The 23,735-nt window shown below is 41.7% G+C and overlaps 1 protein-coding gene across 1 annotated transcript in view; it reads left to right on the top strand.

The window, feature by feature from the left end:
• Positions 1-2,577: 2,577 nt before the first annotated feature.
• Positions 2,578-23,735, top strand: part of KCNH8 (potassium voltage-gated channel subfamily H member 8) — a 162,710-nt gene continuing 141,552 nt past the window's right edge. Inside the window, exon 1 of the mRNA XM_053410068.1 lies at positions 2,578-2,883. Within this exon, the coding sequence (XP_053266043.1) occupies positions 2,808-2,883 (76 nt within the window). The 5' untranslated portion in view covers positions 2,578-2,807. The remainder of the gene's footprint in view (positions 2,884-23,735) is intronic.

Below are 23,735 nucleotides of genomic sequence, written 5' to 3' on the forward strand. Positions count from 1 at the left end.
ACCTGCTACCCAATCTGTTTTAGCGATACTAGGGACTAAACCATGTGCTCTATCACTGAGCTTTGGTTTCACCTCATAGTTAAGCGGCTTGTAAATAAATTATTATCCAAGTACAGTGGTACCTCCGCTAACCCAGAAATAGTACCTCGGGTTAAGAACTTTGCTTCAGGATGAGAACAGAAATTGTGGTCTGGCAGTGCAGCAGGAGGAGGAGGCCCCATTAGCTAAAGTGGTCTTCATGTTAAGAACAGTTTCAGGTTAAGAACGGACTTCTGGAACGAATTAAGTACTTAACCCGAGGTACCACTGTACTCAAAATACAGAAAAGTGACAGAATGCACCCCAGTGAAGGTTCACTGGAAAAAAGGCAAGGTCAGTCTGGGAATTAGATTGAATAAGAGGAGACCGAGAGGAGAGATGATAACAATCTTTAAATATCTAAAGGGCTGTCACGTGGAAGATGGAGCAACCATGTTTTCTCCTGCTCTGGAGGGCAGGATCCAGACCAACATATCCAAATTGCAGGGAAGGAGATTCTGCCTAAGCATCAGGAAGAACTTTCTGATGGTAAGAGCTGTTCAACAGTGGAGCAGACTCCCTCAGAAGGTGATGGATTCTCCTTCATTGGAGGTTTTTAAGCAGAGGCTGGATGGCCATCTAAAATGGAGATTCCTGCATTGTAGAGAGTTGAACCAGATGACCATTGGGGTCAATTCCAAGATTCTATGAATCTTACAGAGAGGGAGTGCACTGCATCTTCTGGGTGTGACCAGTTTGGGAGCCTTTGGTCTATTTTGCCATGCCTATTTTGCCGTGGCTTTCAGATTAGCAATTATCAGACTGTTGGGCTCATCCATACTTCTATTTGTCCTGTGATTTCTTCCAAATGTCAGTCTGATTGACTTTTGTTCTCATTCACAAGTAAACAGTAGGTTTTCCTCAAGGAAATTGGTGGAACAAATCAAAACCTCTCGGACAAACCCTAAACCCAAGCATTGCTCATTTCAATTAGATGTGTCCTGCAGAAAAGAGGAGGGCCTCATTCATCAATTGTCTTCTTTTGAATATTACTTTAGTAGTGACATTCAGTAGGTGTTGATACTCAGAGCTTTCCTTTTTATTGTGCCATGAAATATGGCAAATATTGTGACTGTATTATGTATAAGAAAGTGTTTTGCAGAAAAATGTTATTATTGAATACAGTGACAAAGGTCTGAAGCTTTTTGTTTTAATGCTGCCAATACAAACAGCCCTAAAATACCAACTACCTGACCCTGTTGAATGAATTATTGGCATTGTGGAAAGTCTCACTCCTCTCAGGTGGGACTCCCAGGTGTTTTTGCATATGATTGCAGCCTAAGACATTTATGATAATGAAGAATTACCGTATTTTTTGCACCATAACACTCACTTTTTTCCTCCTAGAAAGTAAGGGGAAATGTCTGTGCGTGTTATGGAGCGAATGCCTGCGGGTGGCGGGGGGGGGGATCTGCTGCAGTCGTGAGCAGAGGATTCATGGTTCCCCTTCCTTCCCTCCTCCATGGTTACAAAGCATGGATCCACATGGATCCTCAGGATTTTTGCATTGGGCTACTCCAAACTCACTGTCAGATCACATGTCTGTGGCCACAGCATGAACCACAAAAATCATATATCCACTATTTCGTTTAGAATATTTTTTTTCTTGTTTTCCTCCTCCAAAAACTACGTGCGTGTTATGGTCTGGTGCGTGTTATAGAGCGAAAAATATGGTAGATAGCCTTTCTCCATTTCTTTTTTTGGCAGTTGGTGCCAGGGAAGCTAGCTTCCCCTTTTATCCTTCTAAGCATTTCTTTAACTGAGAATGTATTTTAAAAGATTAAACTAAGATAAAATAAAAATGGCATACATGAATATTCAACACAAAACTTTTTGAGATACTTCGCTGCTACTAGTCTGAGGTCATATAGCTCATAATGGGTTAGCTACTGCTGTTCTTCTTTTTGAATAAGTTTGAATAAGTAGACCTTTGAGGAGAATAAGGCACCACAAAACCAAGCATCCTTGATGGGCTTATATATTTCCCAATATATAAAAGTGGGCGTGGGAAGAAAACATCTCCTCAAGGGGCTCTCCTTTCCTCATTAGTACTTCACACGACCCACGTCTGACCCTGTGAGGAATAGGGCTGTAGATGCTATGAGGTGACTGAAATGCATTTGCACACATTATTATTATTATTATATTGTTGTTGTTGTTGTTCTGTTGTTTCACATGGTCTAGGGTGTGCGTTCTTGCGCTGAAAACACAGTCTTTGCCTTCGAATATATTTTGCCCTTGGGTATCGCATGTGGCGATACCTTTGCTCCCCGCTCCCCCCGAACTCCCACAGTAGCAGCGTGAAAAGCCCGCCATTTCTCCCTCCCGCCAAAACCCGGCGCTTTGTCTGCAAGCCAATGGGGTGTCCCCGCCACGCCGTCCGCGCGATGCCCTGCACCCGCGAGGGAGGGAGCAACAAGGCTCGCGGCAGCTGGTGGCTCGCGGCAGGGCTGTGAGGGGTGGGGGGGACTCGGCGAGCGCGCACGCGCAAAGGGGTCTCTTTGGCTTCGCGCGCAGGGCGCCTTCCCCGGGTCGGCGAAAGTGGGCAGGAGCGGCGGCGGCGAAAGTAGCATCCTTTCCCTATGCCCGAAAGTCCGCGGCGGTGCTGCTCCTCCTCCTGCTCCTGCTCCTCGCCTCCTCCGCCACCAGCGCGCTTTGCACTTTCTTCCCCGCGACCCCATCCTTCGCAAGGCAAACTTTGATGGAGAATTTCACACCGCGCTGGAAAAATGCCTGTTATGAAAGGATTACTGGCACCTCAGAACACCTTCCTGGACACCATCGCCACTAGGTTTGACGGCACACGTAAGTCTCGCCCAGGCAAGGCGCGCCTCCGGGCAGCCAGAGGCGAGGCGCTTCTCGGGGCTTGCGGGGAAAACTCTCCATCCCGTCGCCGGTGCTGTTTTGGGGAAGGAGGGCTCGGGAAATGGCTTGGATCAAACTTTGCAGACTATTTCTTCGCAAGGGGTGGTGAATTCTCTCGTTTTTTTAAAAGAAAAAAGGGGGGGTGCTTTCCATTATTGCCCATCCAAACATCCTTATGATTGTCACTTTAGAAACTTTGGGTATCCAAAGAGACTTTGCGATCAAAGATGATTTGATACCCCCCCCCGCCCCGTTCCCCGTCCAATTTCTCCCTTGTGTGATCTGGCTTAAGATCTATTCGGAAAATCTCCTCGGAAGTAAGGGACCTGGATGGAGGTGGGAGGGACAGAAACAGGCAGACCTCGTTCTCAGAATGGAGCTTTGATTTTTATTGTATTTTTTTTTTTAAAAAAGATCTATTTAAAAGCTTAATTCCGGTATGCCAGGTTGTGTATTGGCTGGGCAGCTGTTGTCTGAGGTTACTGAATGAAGTCTATATCCGTCCGATTAATGAATGAGTTTATTACGGCAGCCGGGAGAAAAAAGGGAGAAAGGTTAGCTTTTCAGGACCCTGGACAGATCCAATCGTTCTCACCCAGAAGTATAATCCTAGATTTCTCTCTGAAGGGTTGCGTGCGTCCCTGATGGCCTGTTTTTTCTTTTTTTAACGTTCCAGCTGTTCCTTGTGTTTGTGTGTGTGTTTAAAAGGAAAAGAAAACCCAGTTAGAATACAATTTCCCTCCCTTCACAGGACACACATGGCTTTCCTGCTGCTTCAGTTAATCCCTGTCCAATGGTTCCCTTGTGATATATTGTATTCACATAGTAGGGGTGTGTGTGTTTGTGTATGGGGTGTGTGTATGTATAATTGAACACATGCACATGCGGCAACACACACACAAATACACACCACCTGAAGGATTATTAAAGATCTTGTTGGTAGACTTTCTTTTTTGGAAGAATGTTGCTATTTGCCCTAATAGACGTAGAACTATTTAAATATTTAAATAAAGGGAGTACATAAAGATCATTCAGCAAAAGTTTATTAGCAGTGGGAGAATGTCAGTGTTTCTGTGAAGTCTGTAGCTGCTTTTAGGAGGATTACCGTGAACCAGTTGACAATTCTTGGTTGTTGCTTCCACCCCACACCCCGTCTCCTATGAATATTGCACTAGTCAAGACTCTGGTTCAATGCATCAGGGTGATACAGTTGCATCTTCTTAAATTGTAAGATGTTAATTATAGTCTATAGCTACAGTAATCACTTATAACAAATTGTAATGCTGAATTAGATTGTGTCACACTCTGGGACCAGGTTAGTAGGATTAGATGAAAATGTTAGGCTTTCATTTTGGCATATTTTTTCCAGTTTTCCAGCTCTATTCTATGTTAGCAATTTCAAGTAATTTCAATTTGAGAAATTAAAAATAAATTAAAAATAAATATCCAGGGCAGGTGCTTCATACTGGAACATGGAACCAAGTGAAAAGCTGCTAATCTTTCCTCAAACAAATTTCAATGTTATAATGTTATGTTCAAAGATGGCACATGACTGATCAAGGCATGCACTTGCTTAACTCTGTCACTAAAATCAATGAGACTGATAAATACTCATTTTTAATAGACCATGTCCTTAAATATTGCACAGTGCAATTTACATAAACTATTTTGTCCTGCAGACCCCTTTGAAAGTGATATTATGGTGTTATAAATGTTGAGCCCATGTTTTAACATAGCAACATTGACTGTAGCTAACATAGCTCCTTTTATTCTAAATCTTTGGGGAGGATATATTTTGTTGTCATCAGTAAGACTCTTATCCAGCAATACATCTTTAATCCTGTGGAGAATTAATTCTAATTCTGGGCAACAGTACAGGAAAGGATTCCTGATCATGTTGGGAAATATGTTCTGATTTATAAAGCACTCTCATTAAAGCATAATTTTTTTTATCTATTTCATCTTTAATCATTGAAGTTTACATGTGACAGAGAAACTTGGCAGACTGAATCACCTCAAGTAAAAAAGAAAACTTTGCTTGGGTCTTTATATGCTTGTACTTAAGCAATTTAGAGGGAGGCAAATTTCATCAACTGAAGTGTCTCCATAATAGTCTTCTAAGGGTCTTCTCTCAAACAGTGGCCAGAATTTGACTGGGAAGTTCACAAGCAGGGAATGATGTTTGCAGAAGTGACAGGCAACCACGTTTCTCTCTACTTTGCTTAGGAACACAGTGCAATTTGGATTTTAACTGAGAATTATTTGTACATGTTCATGATTTCCCAAACTGCATTCATGGTACACATGAATAACATGTGCAATGTTGTTATTCAGTGTCACAATGGCTAGGTTGAAGTATGCCTCTGAATACCACTTGCTGGGAATCAGAACTGGGCCAAGAGCTGCTGTATTGGGGTTCCTGCATGCAGGCTTCCCATAAGGCATCTGGGTTGACAAGTGTGAGAAGAGGATGCTGGACTAGATGGGCCTTTAGCCTTATGCAGCCGTGCTCATCTAATGTTCTTATGCAGTTCTGTCACTCACCAGGTGCTACACCTGAGCAGTAGTATACATATCTCTCCAGATAATATTGGGAATTGGTGAGGAAAGGAGCATACTAGTCCTGTTGGAGGCACTGCTGTTATGGCAATCACTGAACACTATTAAAGAGGAGAAATAGGTTGTATTTCATCACTAGCATTTGTTCTGCAGTACAATGGGTCCCTGTATAATGTTAGTGATAAATGCTCAAGCGTTTAGACAAACATTATGAATTGAAACATCCCCTTTTCAAACGGATGGTTGCAGTTGACAAGAGACACAAAAATACAATTTAGGATGTCTTGCTTGAAATTAACTCCCTTCCCCATTGTTGTGTGATTCAGAAAAGAGCAGATCTCGAATATTGGTCTCACTTGTAGCAAATGGAAGCAGCTGGGATATCAGCACAGTTGGCTATCTGAAGTGAAATTACTGAATAAATAAAGACTCATGGATTGGTTTGGGTATTACCCTTCTGGAAGTATGTTGCATTTGCTTCATTACTGGCTATTACCAGCAGTTTATATGAATTTAAGTAGCCTTAAAGTACTCAAGCTGTAATCTTACACGTTTTACTTTAAAGTGCTCTTGTTTTTAATAGATGTTTTTATCTAAGAAAGTGTGCTTAGAATCGTAGCCTAATGCACTAACTTGGAAGTAAGCCACCCTAGAATCAATGGTACTTATACTGGAGTAAACATGATTGCTTACGATGGGGTTGCAAATCTTCAAGAGCACATTTTGAAATGCAAGTAACAAAGAAGTGGGGCAGCCTGAAGTCCCAAGGCCATATGCAGCTCTCAGCCAAATTCCATGTGAGTTGCCAGGAGTGAAATAGTGGGTGGAAGGGGTGGTAGAAGAAAGACAGAGAATGAGAAAGAGAGTCACTACTCACTTTTAGCTCTAGCCAAGTGGCTCCACCCATGTCCCCCACCAGTACGCAGCTCTTGAAAAGTTACTTTTAACGAAATCTGACTACTAAAGGAAAAAAGTTTCCTCACCGGTGACATAATGGATGGGAATGCTGCAATGACTTCTTGATCCTCTTTAAACCTTTGAGGGACCCCCATGCTTTCCCCATTTCCATGGCAGCTGGGGTATAGCTTCCATCTCCCCAAGGACAGCAGCTTTTGTACTCATTGGCCCATTGGCAGGGTGATGTACTTCCAGGGTGCTGCGCATTGGACACATTCATTCTGCCTCTTGGCTTTTCCTGACTGACAAGCAGTTCTTGGACTTCAGCAATTTCTTGAAATCATTGTCACCATCCATTAAGCAAAGTCCGTCTACTAGTTAATTAGAAATAAGAGTAGCAGGAGAAAGAGATATGTATTCAGCAATGCAGGGGCAAAATAGGTAGTTGGGGTGGGGAACCACCAGTGATTGCTTTTCTCATAAAATTTCTGCAGGGAAAAACGATTGTATATTTTTAAAGAAATCCTTCGGTGGTTTGTTTGTTTTTTGCTACATAAATCTGCAATGTTTAAATATGTAATTACTAAAAGCATAGGAAAGGTAGTAAGGGCACAGTGAAACGTAACATAAACCAATACACATGTGATTAAAAGTGTTATCATAATGCTAATATGGTTGAATATACTGTTACATGCCTTCCCAATCTCTGCAGAGTAGTGCAAGATTCCAGAGGTATCAGAAACACTAACCTGGGTCTGTGTTCCCTTTTGGGACAATGAGGCACAGCAGAGACTGTCATGTCTTTATGATAGATGGTTTATTTACACATATATACAACCTGAATCTAGATGAAGGGATTGCAGAGCATTCAAATCCCTCTTCCGTAAGATTCAAGATTCCATTGGATTCAAGGAATAGCTCTGTCTCTTTTGTTTCAGCCTGTCACCGTCGGTCCACATCGTGTTCTACCCATCATTCTCTGCTTCCCAAACTGCTTGCAAAACTGACATTTTTTTTCTCTTTGCTTACGTCATCTACCCTGAAACCCTCACAGCCAGAGGAGGGTTCCCTCACCTCCTTGTCCGGCAGTCCGGCACTCTCTCTTTATGGTTTCCTTGATGGGCCATTACTCTGCTTTGTTCCTTAATGGCTTTCCCTCAGCTAGCCTTGCTAGGCTAGTCTGGCTTGTTAGCATAAACAAACCCCCGGAATTTCCATGTTTAGCAGACTTTAATCAAGCCTTGATTAATTCTAACTCTTACCAATTTTAAGAATTACGGGTGCCTTGCACTCACATAATTCTGGCACCCCAACACAACAATACAATTAACCTTTATCCTGTGGGAGTTCACGAGTTCTCCAACAATAGATGCCAAATTTGGAAGTGGTCTCAAATCAAGAAAAAGATAGGCTAGGAAAATGGAAACCAAAGGACAGTTTCCAATATGAGTTTTGGATTGCTGATAAGGACGGAAAGCATTTCTGTGCAATCCTAATCCCGTATATTGATGTCTGGGGACAGTGTGGGATAGGATTGTGTTCCTGTTTCCCCAATTGCCTAGTGGAGAGGAACACAGCTGATTGAGGATAGGCAGGGAAAGGTGTTCTGCTGCACCTGCAGCCCTTGCTTCACCGGAGTGATCAAAATGCTCCTTCTAGCAGGAGGTTCCCTAATGGAGCATTTCCTAGCAGCGTAGCGTGCCAGAGGTTCTGGATCTGCTGGATCCCCCAAAAGGCCAGTCATTGGGCCCTTCTGCTACTGTTCCACACTCCTGCTCTCTAGCCCCATTTAGGATTGCTCCACTGACTTACGTGATTTCAGTGGTACCTCGGGTTAAGAACTTAATTCGTTCTGGAGGTCCATTCTTAACCTGAAACTGTTTTTAACCTGAGGTACCACTTTAGCTAATGGGGCCTCCCGCTGCTGCCGCCGCACGATTTCTGTTTTCATCCTGAAACAAAGTTCTTAACCCAAGGTACTATTTCTGGCTTAGCGGAGTCTGTAACATGAAGCATCTGTAACCCAAGGTACCACTGTATATATTTATTTATTTATTTTAGAAAATTTGTTCTGCCTTTTTCTCTGTTCAATGTGACCAAAGTTCACAATACCTATAAAATATCAAGGTACAATAGAATATAAGCAGGATAAAGTCAACATCAAGAGAACACCACTCCCCCCCCAAAAAATACCTCCCTCCAAACCATAAATTAAGTTACAAAAGCACAATGTAAAAAAAAAAAGGCTCACTTGTTTATAATGTGGTACAGAAGAAGCAGCCAATGCAGTGGCATCCTCATGTTTTGAACCACAACCCTCATCAGCTCCAGCCCACATGGCTAATGGTCAGGGACTATAGGAATTGTAGTCCAACAATATCAGGAGGCAGCTATATTGGCTTCAATTGGGGGTTTAGAGCAAGCTTTTCTAGGAAGTAATATCTATATTTAGGGCACCAGAGCAAAGAAGGCCCTTCTCAATGTGCAGAAATAATTAAATTTATGGACACATAATAGACAGAGAGGGATGCGGGTGGCGCTGTGGGTTAAACCACAGAGCCTAGGAGAAGGATCAGAAGGTTGGTGGTTCAAATCCCCACGACGGACTGAGCTCCCATTGCTCGGTCACTGCTCCTGCCAACCTAGCAGTTCGAAAGCATGTCAAAGTGCAAGTAAATAAATAGGTACTGCTCCGGCAGGAAGGTAAACGGCGTTTCCGTGCGCTGCTCTGGTTCGCCAGAAGTGGCTTAGTCATGCTGGCCACGTGACCCAGAAGCTGTATGCCGGCTCCCTCGGCCAGTAAAGCGAGATGAGCGCCGCAACCCCAGAGTCGGTCACGACTGGACCTAATGGTCAAGGGTCCCTTTACCTTTAATAGAGAGGGTTGTATGGGAAAAGGTTCCTGAGGTACATTGGATTCAGGCCTTGTAAGGCTTTATATCCTATAATCATCACAATGCTGAATGCACCCAGAACTGGACAGGCAATCAGTGTGCTTTGAAAGGTCTTTTCTCTTGCAGATATTTTACATAGTCTTCAATGGCACCTTTTTGTAAAGTTCCATACCCTCCCATTTTATACTTTTTGGGAGAGTGAGGGCAAAGCAATATATTATCATGTGTAAGAATAGCTTACAAGTTCCAGGATGAAATTATTACAAATGTTTAATAAAAGACATATACACCCAGGCCAATAGATTCTGAGAGTAATAAATTTACCTTTACATATAGAAGAAATCTAATAAATTGCAGACACTTCAAGAAGATAAGATTTTGCTGGAAGAAGGTTTATATATGAATTTCCATTAACTAAGTAAGCTGCAAGTTCTGTTACTTCTTTCCATTGAACAAAGAAAAATATTAAAACAAAACAAGACAAAACCACAACTTCCTGGATTTTGGTTTCCAGTACTAGGTTGCACATTGATATGCAAGCATTAAGATAGTTACATTACCAACACTGAGGGACCTATAGCAAATGTTGCAGACCCCAAATGTTGGATAAGAACATGTACTATGCATAGTTACACTCACATGGTTGGTTCACATGGGGCATATGAAAAAGGAGGGCAAAGAGGCTGAGATAAGATGCAGTTAAGTAGTGGGGAACAAGAGCCTTGGTTGTTGGAAATGTAAAGTATGACTGTTGCTCTCTAGCAATGATTTAGGGGGTGTCACAGTTTCAAAAGACAAGAATGAAATAATTGTGTAATTTAGTTTAGAGTGAAATATGACCGTGCAATTTTAAACCAATTTCAAAAACTGGGTTACCCTGAAGATATCACTATAAAGGCAGGAAGAAAGGTTTTTTAAACATACAAACAAACAACAGGTCAAACTGTTTGATGACATGATTTTGTTTATCTCCATGTTCGATTCTGCCTTAAGTCCACATCAAGTGTTCCCTTTAAACCTCTCTCTGAGGTTCCTGTAGCCTTGTTCCTGTCTCTCATCTGCTCCATCCTTTGCTCATCTGTTTGGATGGTATTCAGTTAAGTCTAACTCAGAGTACACCTATTACTGTTAGTGAACCTAAGTGAGGCATGCCCATTAATGTCAATGGATCTGCTCTGAGCAGGATTAGCAGTGAATACAACCCATTGTGGCCAATTGTTTCCCCTGCCCAGTCTTACTCTCTTCATGTTTCTGTCAGCATTTTGTTGGGTGGGCGGATAAGGGGAAAGGAGTTTGTGTAATTGCCTCTTTGTTTCTCAAAGACATGGTTGGGAACTTTGTTTCCCTTTACATGGTCTTTCAGGCCCTTTGCTCAAAGACATGGTTGGGAACTACTGTAACCAGAAAAGGGAGGAGTTGTGTCATTGCAGAGGAATATGGTGGTGGATTCTACATGGCCAGTAAATCTCATTAGATAAACTCTTTTCTGCAGTTGTGATTCAGACATTTTCTAGGCAATGGTGAGGGCTAGGAACATACTTGTAAAGTAACATTTTCAAACTCAAAAAGTAACATTTTCAAACTCAAACTTCTCCTGGAGAAGAGGAGATTAAGGGGTGATATGATAGCCATGTTAAAATATATAAAAGGATGTCACATAGAGGAGGGAGAAAGGTTGTTTTCTGCTGCTCCAGAGAAGCGGACATGGAGCAATGGATCCAAACTACAAGAAAGAAGATTCCACCTAAACATTAGGAAGAACTTCCTGACAGTAAGAGCTGTTCGACAGTGGAATTTGCTGCCAAGGAGTGTGGTGGAGTCTCCTTCTTTGGAGGTCTTTAAGCAGAGGCTTGACAACTATATGTCAGGAGTGCTCTGATGGTGTTTCCTGCTTGGCAGGGGGTTGGACTCGATGGCCCTTGTGGTCTCTTCCAACTCTATGATTCTATGATACCCAGTTTCGTGCAATGCCGATTTAAAGTAATGATCCGTGTACTGCTTGCAACATTGGCCTGGGCTGCACGCTAGTTTAAAGTGCATTATGTAATAGTCAGAGAGTGCCCCATCCACTGTTGTTCACTCCATCCTTCTGGCTGTTACAAAATGAAGACCACGGTAGTAAATTAAGCATGTTAATAATGCATTGGGTAGGGGCAAAATAATCCCTTCGTTGTAAATCTGTAACCTGCAATGTTCTGAATATACTGCTAAGATGTTTCTTTAGTTTATTAGATTCAGAGGGCTTGAAAAGAGAATGGAATCCACATTTAATGGAAAAGAAATGTTTTATATTCTGAATAAAATAGGTTACAGCATTTACCTTCTACAAATGGGGAAGAATTTTCCAAATACACCAATGAAGGGTTTTATTTTTATGCCTGCACAACTGTACAGTTGGAATATTATTGTTGGAATGTCCCTATTAGATAACTGAATTCAGGGCCGTCTTAAGCATTTCTGGCGCTGTGGTGTAAAGATCCCTCCAGCCCCTTTCCTTTTTTTAGGGTGCTGACACCACGCTTACACATTATTTCTGCTTGGGGGAAAAAAACAGGAAACATAAACAAACTTTTTTAGTTGCTCATTTATTAACAATGCACATATACGGTATACGACACCACCACATTGATTTTGGCAGATTTAAGACAAATTATTTTATTATGTAACACCTTGTTTTTAACAATGTTGATTTCTTTTTAAATTCAGAATACCTGAGTTATTCATGTAAAATAGTTTGATACAGTACATTGTATGGTATAGTTTTTCCTCACATTCTAAGGTTCTCCTAACACTTTAATCCTTTGCTTTAATAAGGGAGACCTTAAAACAATGTGCAAACGTATTTTAAAATAATTGATATTTGAAATCCACTACATCAAGCCAGCTCTCAAAAAATTAACACATACTGTATGCTTCAAATACCAGTTAAGAGATTTTGCGTACTATTGATCAGATAACGTTGTTAACATCAGTAGAATTCACAACCAGAAAAATGCTTGCCCCTAGCACATTTCACAGCTTCAGACTGTCACTGAAAACAATACATTGGTCAGTCTGAACCATGTCAAGTAAACTATGGAAGTAGATATCCACAACACAAACTGTGCTTGTACTTTCTTTTCAAGTCTGAATTCCCTAATGGGTACAATCTGAGGGAGCCACTACTCTCAGCTTGTGAAAAGTAGTGGAACTTGGCTATCAGACATTTTGAAAATGTGATAGTTTACAGTACATTCTTGCAGCCTAATGCCAGGCTCCAGGCATTACAGTGGGTTGGACTAGATGACCCTTGGGTCCCTTCCAGCTTTACAATTCTAATATTTAATAAAAGGTCCTTACAACATAATGCAATTTAGTCCCATATGATTAAGCAATTATAAATAAATGAGCCCCCCCCCACTCTGAGAATAATGCACTCAGGTAAACTGGTTTGTGCAGATATTTTTGGGCAAGATACTTTGGTCATAACAACAGGCTACACCCAACTAAATCCTACTTAGGGCAGACCCTTTGAAATTAAAGTTTGGATTTTTAATTCATTTCAGTGAGTCTACTCTGAGTAGGACTAGCACCTGACGCAACTGTGTGTGTGTGTGTGTGTGTGTAGGAGGGCAAACGAGCGCTGAGAGCAAATCTAAAAAGGATGGGACAGCTGCATATTCCTGCAATGCAGAGGGTTGGACTAGATGATCCTCAGGGTCCCTTCCAACCCTACAATACTATAATTCTAGGGCAGGAATGTCCAATATGTCAACCTGGTCCCTACCGTCCACTAGTGGGCGTTTCAGGATTCTAGGTGGGCAGTTGGAGGTTCTACGGCACAAGCTGAATCCTCCTTCCATCGAGCACTGGTGGGTGGTAAGAAAATTTTACTATCAAGAAAGATGCATTAGTGAGCGGTAGGTATAAAAAGGTTGATTACCCCTGGTCTAGCCACTACACTGCACTTGTTCTCTGGTTTTTATATTTTGAGTCAGAGTATATTTGTTTTGGGATGCGGGTGGTGCTGTGGGTTAAACCACAGAGCCTAGGGCTTGCCGATCAGAAGGTCGGCGGTTCAAATCCCCGCAACAGGGTGAGCTCCCGTTGCTCGGTCCCTGCTCCTGCCAACCTAGCAGTTCAAAAGCATGTCAAAGTGCAAGTAGATAAATAGGTACCTCTCCGGCAGGAAGGTAAACGGCGTTTCCATGTGCTGCTCTGGTTCGCCAGAAGCTGCTTAGTCATCCTGGCCACATGACCCGGAAGCTGTACACTGGCTCCCTTGGCCAATAAAGTGAGATGAGCTCCGCAACCCCAGAGTCGTCCACGACTGGACCTAATGGTCAGGGGTCCCTTTACCTTTACCTGTTTTTGTTTAGCAGTTGTCAGAAATCTGTTTTGGCTCTAAGTATTGTGAGAGATCAAAATAATTTTGGATACCGCCTGCACCGAAGAGGCAAGAAGAAGACATCTCTTAAAATTGTTCCATTTGAATATCATCCTTCATTTGAAAATGCAAAACTGTACAGGCACGTATCATCTATTTTAGTTAATTGCCATTGTGATTACTGCAGAAAGCATCTAGTGTGTTCGTGGCATTAACACTAACTGTAAAGCATCTGAAATGGAAACAAGTGCTAAAGTGATGGGAAATGGTCTTAAAATGAGCTATGTAGGAAAGGGGAAATGGAATCGCTTGACAAGTAACAGCTTCCACAAATGGATGCTACTAGTTTGCTAGCTACAAAAATAGTTGCATTCCTATACCATACATTTCCAGCTGTATCTTGAAGACCATCTTTTGGTCAAAGACTTGCTTGTTCTTACTTCAGTTCATCATCAATAAATTTCACTTTCCCCTGCTTCTGCCAAATTTGTCCTACCTTCTCGTTTAATAATGGAATGTAGGATGGGGGGGGGGAATCTGTTGCTTATGTTTTTATCACCCAGAGATCCATTTTTAAAGAATGAAAGAAGTCCAGCATTTTCCTTCTTATCTGGGGTGCATTATCACAATGCTGTCCTGTTCTAATAATTTGTTGCTGAAAGAAGGTAAAGAAAAGGGGAAACTTTTAACATATCTCTCCAAAGAGCTGAAACTGACTCTAGAAATCTGAATCACTAGAGAATAATTTGCTATGCTCCATAAGGGTACATAGCAATAACAGTTTCAGTTAATCACTCGCCATTGAAACCAAGAATTAGAGGCTAATTAGGGGGGTTCTTGTAAATATAGTTTGTTGTTGTTTTAATAGCACGGCAAACTTGTCTCTTCTCATGATATGCCTTGGGTAATTCTTTTCAGAGTTGGTTGGTGGTTGTTTTTTTTAAAAAAGCACAAAACGTTTCCTGCAAGCCTTAGTCACACAATGGAAATCACAGCCAACAACTTATTGGGGGAAAAATATAAACTTTTGCTATTCTTCTGGCACATTGCTACTGTCACCGTTGGGAAATTATGGTACTCAGCCCATTTTGATTTCCTGACAAGAGAATACAGAGTTTCCCCCAAGTTATTTCTGCTTGCATGTAATTAAAATAGACATAATCATAACAATTACCCAAATGACAATATTTTTTTCCTAGAAATTCAGTTAAGGATAAGAATTCATGCAAGGGCAGTCTTTAGTACTACAATTGCTAGATTTCCAGTCATTAAAGCTTAACACATTATTGCTGATCACAGCAAAATGATTATCTTTTAATTTCCAAATTATTGTACTAGTTTGCGTGGTGGTTCAGTTTTTTACAGTTCATTTACCATGGCTAATCTGCGGCTTCCAGCAACAGTTTGTAAATGGCACAATTAACAAAGAAGCCACAATAAGAGAATAGATTGCTTTAGAGATTGGTCGCTTGCTGATACTCAGGCTTCAGAAATATACACCAAACAAGACTTTCTAGGTGTTAAGTATCTCAGTGCTTCAGAGTGAGCTCATACCTTTCTGAAAGTGGACTTCAAGCTCTAAATTAGATGCCAAGCAAAGACATTTTTGTTCACTAAGGCCTTTGGTAACTAAGTTGGCCTCTACAGTGCTTCTCATCATTTAATAGAGTGTTGTGGGATTTGTCCCTTTTATTTTGTTACCCTATAAGCATTTTTAGGTGTTTTGTACTGAAAATTGTTTTTTTTTGTTTTTCATTGTTTTCATCTGTTTGTATTTTATCTGTTTTTAATCTGTTGGGAGCTGCCCAGAGTGGCTGGGGAAACCCAGCTGGATGGGCAGGGTATAAATAATGAGTAAGAATTGTTGTTGTTGTTGTTGTTGTTGTTATGTCATCACTTTTTGTACAAAGTGATTAACAAATGTAATTAGTTGTAATTAAAATTCAAGGCCTTGTATGGCCACAGCAATTAAATATTTAGCACATGCCCTAGGGAAGTCCAGTGGAAGTTGATGGAACAGCTCTGGGTGTTAACTTGAGTTTTGTTGTATTTTTGAAATCCCTTTTATCCCATTCTCCTTCCTCCACGGGGGTTGATTCCAACAATTTTTATCCATTGCACAAACAAGTTTTGTATCATATTGAAAATGTATGTGGATTGTGCAGGAAATACATCCCCGCTAGATTCAAAACCACAGAAACTGCTTCCCTTAAAGATGTTCACTTTATTTCTGCCCATTTTAACTTGCAGTAACTTTACTGCATATAAACCTCAATGGCAACACACTTCAGAACCAAGAGATTCACAACTTGCTAGCTGGAAAATACTGGTTAATTTATTTTTCTCTCCCTGCTATTTCCCACCTGTTATTTGAATGTGCCCCAAACAACTGTGTAGGTCTCTTTACTCCTGCATTTACTGTAAATGATACATTTTAATAACAGTTTAGCAAACCGAGTCTGACATCACTGCTACCATTATCTAAATGTAGCCACAGCGACAATGTAAATTACCCTTTAAGACCTTATTCTGTATGCGTAGTTGTGAGTACTTTGCAGTTTGGGGCCTGGGTATCCCTTGTACATTTGAGCACAGCCAAGGGAGAATTTGGAAAATTAGCTTCAAAGCTGGTACTACAAGGGCTGGGTGTTACTTTTAAAGGAAGCAGGACATGAAAGGATATTTCCATTTATTGGGAGGCAGTGTTTCACTTAGCTAGCACTTAACCGTCTATTTTAGGGGGATAAGGTGTAATGGGATTCAGCAGACAAGAGGTGTTATATGGCCTGGGTGTTCTGCTGATTTCCTGGAATGTGACTAATCCAGCCCACTCTCAGGATGTCTGGGTCAGTTTCTAATTTGTAGAAAGCTAGTTTATCGGAAGTGTACTGCATTACAGATTTATCACAGACTGTCTACAGACAGCTGTTTCCAGATGCTTGGAGGTAGTGTTTGGAGACCTCCCTTGCATGAGAAGACAGGCTCCGGCACATTGAGTGGACAAGACCAATAGTGGGTCCAACGGTCAAGAAAGCGGTTACTGCATATGCTGTAGAGGGAAACAAGGGACTAGGTAGCAGTGTGTGTGTGTGTGTGTGTGGCTGTTGGATGTATTGGCAATGGGCCAAGCATGTGCAATCCCACACACCCTACTCATGTTCTTTGAATGAATAGGTGTGGCATCTAAACCCCCTATAGTTATTGCTCATGAGTCCACATTTGCTTATTGTGTTCCATTACCATCCCTTATCAGGGACATGGGTGGCACTGTGGGTTAAACCACAGAGCCTAGGACTTGCCAATCAGAAGGTCGGCAGTTCGAATCCCCATGACGGGGTGTGCTCCCATTGCTCGGTCCCTGCTCCTGCCAGTTCGAAAGCACATCAAAGTGCAAGTAGATAAATAGGTACCGCTCCGGCGGAAAGGTAAATGGCATTTCCGTGCACTGCTCTGGTTCACCAGAAGCGGCTTAGTCATGCTGGACACATGACCTAGAAGCTGTACGCCGGCTCCCTCGGCCAATAAAGCGAGATGAGCACCGCAACCCCAGAGTCGGCCACGACTGGACCTAATCGTCAGGGGCCCCTTTACCTTTTTACCATCCCTTATCAAGAAGGCTTTGTTATAGGTGCCTTTTTTGGGAGGGGGAAATCCAGTAAAATCATGTTGTGCAATGTAATTAATATTTTTTGGGGGTGGGGTTGAAGTCCAGATTCAACGAGGGTCTGCCAACTTCCACTCCAACTTCAATAAATTCCATAATAAATGCCACTCAGGTTGTCCCTAATGGCTCACAGTAAAACTTCAACAGAATATGTTGTTCTCTGTAGCTGAGGCAGGAAGCCTACTACTATAGTTTTGTAGATCCTCATCCCTCAGGGGGAAAGGGTGGCCAGATGGCTGACTCAAGAGTATTATAGAAGAAGTGTCCAAAAGTTAATCTAATTTTTCAATCAACCTCCAGTCACTTTTCATAATATGTTTTGCAAAGACCAATTAGAAGACAAACAAACCCATGTGTTCATTTTTCACACAGAATTCTAATGATCTCTCTCTCTCTCTCTAACATTTATTTCTTACCTCAGTTACTAGATAGTTTAATTTACTTGGCAAATACATTTTTTTAAAGTGTGGGCAGACCATATATGCAAGCAATTATTCTGCTGCCTCCTTTTTTATTCTACTATTTTTTTAAAAAAAATATGAACATACATTAAAACCATTTTATTCAAACACAAACCCAAAAGGTATCAAACAAGTTGAGCTCAAATATGAAGATAACAATTTTCATAACGATCAGTTGCATTCTACAAAGTTTTTTTCAGAGTAGACCCACTGAACTTAACAGGCCTAAATTAGTAATGTTCCTACAAAAAACATATTTGAATACTACCCAGCACCTCTACAGTGGTACCTCAGGTTAAGTACTTAATTCGTTCTAGAGGTCCGTTCTTAACCTGAAACTGTTCTTAACCTAAAGCACCATTTTAGCTAATGGGGCCTCCCGCTGCTGCCGCACCGCCAGAGCACGATTTCTGTTCTCATCCTGAAGCAAAGTTTTTAACCCGAGGTACTATTTCTGGGTTAGCGGAGTCTGTAACCTGAAGCGTTTGTAACCTGAAGTGTATGTAACCCGAGGTACCACTGTACTTTCTCTCCATTCATTGTGCCTGACCACTTTCATGTTAAAGCAAAAAAGTACCGTACTTATTGTCTAGGAGATGTCAGTGGAGAAAACCCCTTCCAGGTTCACAGGCAGTGTGCTGCTGGATACCAATAGCACATCCTTGGAGTCAGTGCCGGATTTATGTATGGTCAGGCCTGTGTGATCCACAACATCTGGAGGGCACCACATTAGCTACAGTACTTCTGGGTTACATGGTAGAGTAGGAAAAACGTTAGCTGATGGTGGTGAAGTGATGGAGTCTGGATCTCATCACAGTCTCAAGAGGGAATGGGGGAGAAGGCTGCAGACATTCAAATGAGGGTCTGTTAGATGCCATGCAGGTTTCAGGTTGCACCTAGAATTGCTGGGAAGAAGGAACCTACAATGGCTGATGCCCCACATTTGAAAATATAAAATCCACCTGTTAACTAGGTCTGTCTCTATCCTCAGATCTTAAATCTATCTGCCTTGCTACATTTCAACCTGCTCCTTTTTCTGTAAAGCTCTTCCCAGCTCAGGCTTTATTGCTCTGCCAGGGCTCACTCTAAAGTGAAGCCATTTGTTCAACATTTGAGTGGCTGATTGCTCAGAGCAATCCTGCAAACACAAAGACAGCCTCACACAGCGGTCTGCAATACAGTATTTCATGATGAATCCATTATCTCTCCAGACCAGGCTGCCTGCCTTTAACAATGACACAGAGAAGGGATGGTGATGCTTTTTATTGGAGCAACTTCTGTCTGCCAGAGTACAACACTTCCCAGCAAATGTGGGCTTATTAAGAGCTATATGTTGGGGTATCTCGTGATTCCACTTTGTATTTAAGGTTACAAGCATCTGTCCCGAGTTTTTGTGTGTGGTGATTTTAGGCAGAGCCCCTGTGCCTTTAAAGATGATGCCTTTAAAGCATCAACATGCAGCAAGGCACCATTTAACTGAATGATCAGTTAGAGCTATCAAATAAAACATCTTATAATCTAAAAGATCTGTTTGAAATAGCTTTTCTAAGATGGTGCCCACCATAAAAACCATGTAGACCATCTAAAACATAGAAAAAGTAAGCTTCTTATTTCACAAATATTGGTTTTAGCCATATGCAAATTTAATCAGTAATAGAGTAATCAAATAATTGACTAAAACTCATATGTTTTAATAGCCAATGGTTGTTCTTAAAAATTGGTTTGCAGAACCAAAATGCAGTGTTGTGGGGGAAATGTCACATAATTTAAGACTCAGAGAAGAAGGTTGGAGTTGGCACCTACTGACTTTTCCACCATTCATCCAAGTTGTTTAAGCCCAGGTACAGGAACCCCTGGGGCTAATTCCCAGGTAAAGTAGCACAGGATTGCAGCCTAAGCAACTCTTGTTGAGGCCCATTAAATAAAAAATGGTGCTGAAAGAAAAATACTCCTTACTCTCTTACATGTTACATGAAAGTCAGCCCCATTGATTTCAGAGGGACTTGGTTCCAAGTAAGCATTATTCCCAGGACGTTATTACACCCTCAGACACTCTGCTTCCAAACAGCAACCCTTCATTCCTACTGGGGATTAAATGTTGCTGCTGCTGCTATTTAAAACCTATAATACTGTAAAACATACACACCATCTATTTTTAATAATATGACTGCCTAGTAAGTATGCCTGTCCGTGCTATTTTTCTTTCTCCAAAGGCTTTTAGGGCAAGTAGTGCAATAAATTACAGAGCATAAATAATCTATCATTATACAACCAATTCATAAATAACACATGGGTTTTGACGTAAAAGACAGCATGGAATGTCTCACAAGGTAGCCTTTTTAAACTGTTGACAACCACAACAAAACTTTTAAAGTTTTTGATTCTTACTTTTGCAATATTTAGAAGCTTGTGTCATCGGCAGATGAGGTGAATGACAGGGAGGTGTGAAAAGAGATCACCCTAAGGCACTACCTGCATAGTATAATTTTAATTATTCCTTTGATACTGTAGTCTTCTATGTGAGATAATTGTTGCACACACAGGAAATGTGCTTAAGCTATGGGCACTTGGATATACCAAATTTTTCCGCGTATAAGACGGTATTTTCCCTTAGAAAAAATAGGCAAAAATTGTGGGTCGTCTTATACACAGATAGCAGAGGGTGGGGTGGGCAGTTGGTGGCAGCAGCCAGCAGGAGATTGGCAGTGGTGATTGGGTGTGTAATTGGTTGCTGCAGCAAGGCCTGCTGCCGATTGGCTGTGGCTGCGGCAATTGGGCGGGTTATTTACGGCAGTGGCAAGGTGTGTGTGCAATCGGCTGTGGTTGCGTTGAGTGTGCAGTTGGGCTTTTGGCGGTGAGCGTGCTGACGATTGGTGGTCATGGCAATATGTGCAATTTGGCAATTCTCTCCCCCTCCCCATTTTTTTATGTTGTGGTCCCCAAAAATAGGGGTCATCTTATAGATGGGGGTGTGTTATACACAGAAAACCACAGTATATATATAAAGTTATAGTCCTCTCTAAAGGTTTACTTGTGAAATTATAAGGCATGAATGATGAAAGCAGATCAAACATAAAAAGAGACAAAGGGAGACTCCAGCACAAAAATTCTCAGTTGGAATTCATATGCAGATGTTATGGTAAGTGAAGGGGGGGGGGAGTTCATGTAAGGAAAGTTCCCTTCCCAACTGATTTTGGATGCTTCTGACTTGCCTCAGCAACACCCCTTCCCCCTGCAATGCTCCATCTCACATAGAATCAGAAGGGACCATGAGGGTCATCTAGCCCAACCCCTGCAATACAGGAATCTTTTCCCCAACTCTGGGCTCGAAATCACGAACCTGAGATTAAGAGTCTCATGCTCTACTGACTGAGCTAACATAGTTCAATAGGGCCCCCAGATGCTTCAAAAAGGCTTTTCCCAAAGAGCAGGTGGCTGCAGAAAAGAAGCGGCAAGAGGAAATTTTCCTTCTGGGAACTTCCAGGCCCATTTTTAGCATCCAAGCCTGTATCTATCAATCCATATCTGCCAGCTGTAGATAAAACTTCTTCATCTGACAAAGTGGATTCTGATCTACAAAAACTTTAAAATGAAAATTTTAAAGATGTCACAGGGCTCTGAATAATTTCAAGATATATTGGGGATAAATCAGAAGAACCGTATGTGTTTTAATGGAAATAAAGGTGTGCTTTACATAATATATTCATTGAATTGCTATGCATCTTTCTCTGCTTGGAAACAGAACTTACTGAAATTGGCTAGCTTCCCAATGCATGGATGTATCATGACATATTGCTCCTAGTACCATTTTCAGGCGTTTAAATACATAATTTCCTCTTCACCAATTTAATTTGTTAGAGAAAATGGCAGCCTTTATTATTTTGTATTTTTAAACTATTCCCCTTTCAATTGGGTGCAGTTAAAGACAGTTTTATTCTGTATTTTGCCTATTTAATTTCTTCAGTGTTCCAGCTCAGGATTAAATATCATTTTCTTTGCATTGTGCAGTGATGGGATCTAGCCAAATTACCAGTTAGTTGCATTCAGCAATCAACAGTAGTCAATAGACTCTTTATTCTTTGAATCACTATTAAAGGTGCATAGATATTTTCAAGCAGAATGAACAAAATGAGTGTAATGTACCCTTAGAAATGTATAAGGGTAGAGTTCTCCATGCTGTAATTTACTGAAGAACCAATATAACTTTGAGCAGAAGTTAAAAAAAACCCCGTCTGTTTATGGATAGACTTTGTCATGCTCCCCAGACTTCAAGCCCAGGGGAGGCAAAAGACAGGAAGGAATAATCTCTTGAAGAGTCACCATCTTCTACTTTGAGACTTTCCAGGTCAGAGGGTATTGCTTAAACAGGTTCCTCTGCTTCTTAAGACTCTTTTCCAGGGCAGCCACTTTCATTTTCATTATTATTAATGCTGTTGTTGTTACTGTATCATTGTCATTATATTTATTAATCACTCTTCAGTCACTTTGGGTCACCTGTTAACACAATGCTAAACAATAAAACTAATTACAACAACCAATAGAAACAAACAAACTATACAAACAAGACAGGCATCACAGATCCTGCCCCACTAAAAGGGGTCACAAGTACCTAAAACCCTTCAAATTAGGGGCTGGGTGAAAAGGAAAGCTTTTGCCTGGTTCCTAAAAATAAAGATTGTGCAAAGTGAGCCTTGCTGGAAAGAACATTCCACAAGCAGGGAGGCACCGCTAAAAAGGCCTGCTTTTATGTTATCACCTTCTGGACCTCCCATGGAAGGAGCGCACAGAGAAGGGCCTCGGAATACAATCATAGCGTACAGATTGTTTAACAAAAAGAGATGGCTGATTCCTTGAGGAATGTTGGTCCTGAGGTGCATGTGCCTTTATAGCATTTTAAACTGAGCCTGAAACTAACTGATAGCAGTTCAGTCATGCCAGAATTGGTGTTATCTGTTCGGACCATCCTGTCCCGGTCAACAATTTGGCTGCAGTTTCTGAACCATTTTCCAAGGCAGCCCCACATATAATACGTTTCAGTAAATTGCAGCATCATACAATGCAAGGCAACAATCCTTTAAGGCAGGGATGGGGGAAAAAATATCTCTCCCACCCTGAAGGGCCAACTATAAGGTAAGGTAAAGGACCTCTGGATGGTTAAGTCTAGTCAAATTTGATTATTGGGTGCGGAGCTCATCTTGCTTTCAGGCCGAGGGAGCCAGCATTTGTTTGCAGACAGTGTTTCCAGGTCATGTTGCTAGCATGACTGAACCACTTTTATTGCAATGGGACATGGTGACGGGATCCAGAGCACACAGAAATGTCATTTACTTCCCACCAGGCTGTGGTCTAAACCACTGAGCCTCTTGGGCTTGCTGCTCAAAAGGTTGGTGGTTCGAATCCCCATGACAGGGTAAGCTGGTGTTGCTCTGTCCCAGCTCCTGCCAACCTAGCAGTTTGAAAGGATGCCAGTGCAAGTAGATAAATAGGTACTGCTCTGGCGGGAAGGTAAGCAGCGTTTCCGTGTGCTCTGGCTTCCATCACTGTGTCCCGTTGCACCAGAAGCAGTTTAGTCATGCTGGCCACATGACCCAGAAAGCTGTCTGTGGACAAACGCCGGCTCCCTTGGCCTGAAAGTGAGATGAGGGCTGCAACCCCATAGTCGCCTTGGACTTGACTTAACCATCCAGGGATCCTTTACCTTTTTTTTTTTTTTAACCTTCCCACCACAGCAGTACCTATATATCTACTGGCACTGATATGCTTTCAAAGTGCTAGGTTGGCTGCAGCTGGGAGCTCAACCGGGTAGGACCACTCACTTGATAATAATGTGATTGGGGAAAGGTACTGCACAAGCAGGCTTGAACTCCCCACACATCAGCTAGTGCACAGCTGGTGGTGGTTCAAACTTGCTTTCTTTAGGGTTTAAGTGTACCAGTCAATTACATTTTATT

The sequence above is a fragment of the Podarcis raffonei genome, chromosome 12 (genome assembly GCF_027172205.1).
Source record: "Podarcis raffonei isolate rPodRaf1 chromosome 12, rPodRaf1.pri, whole genome shotgun sequence".
In the NCBI taxonomy this organism is placed as follows: domain Eukaryota; kingdom Metazoa; phylum Chordata; class Lepidosauria; order Squamata; family Lacertidae; genus Podarcis; species Podarcis raffonei.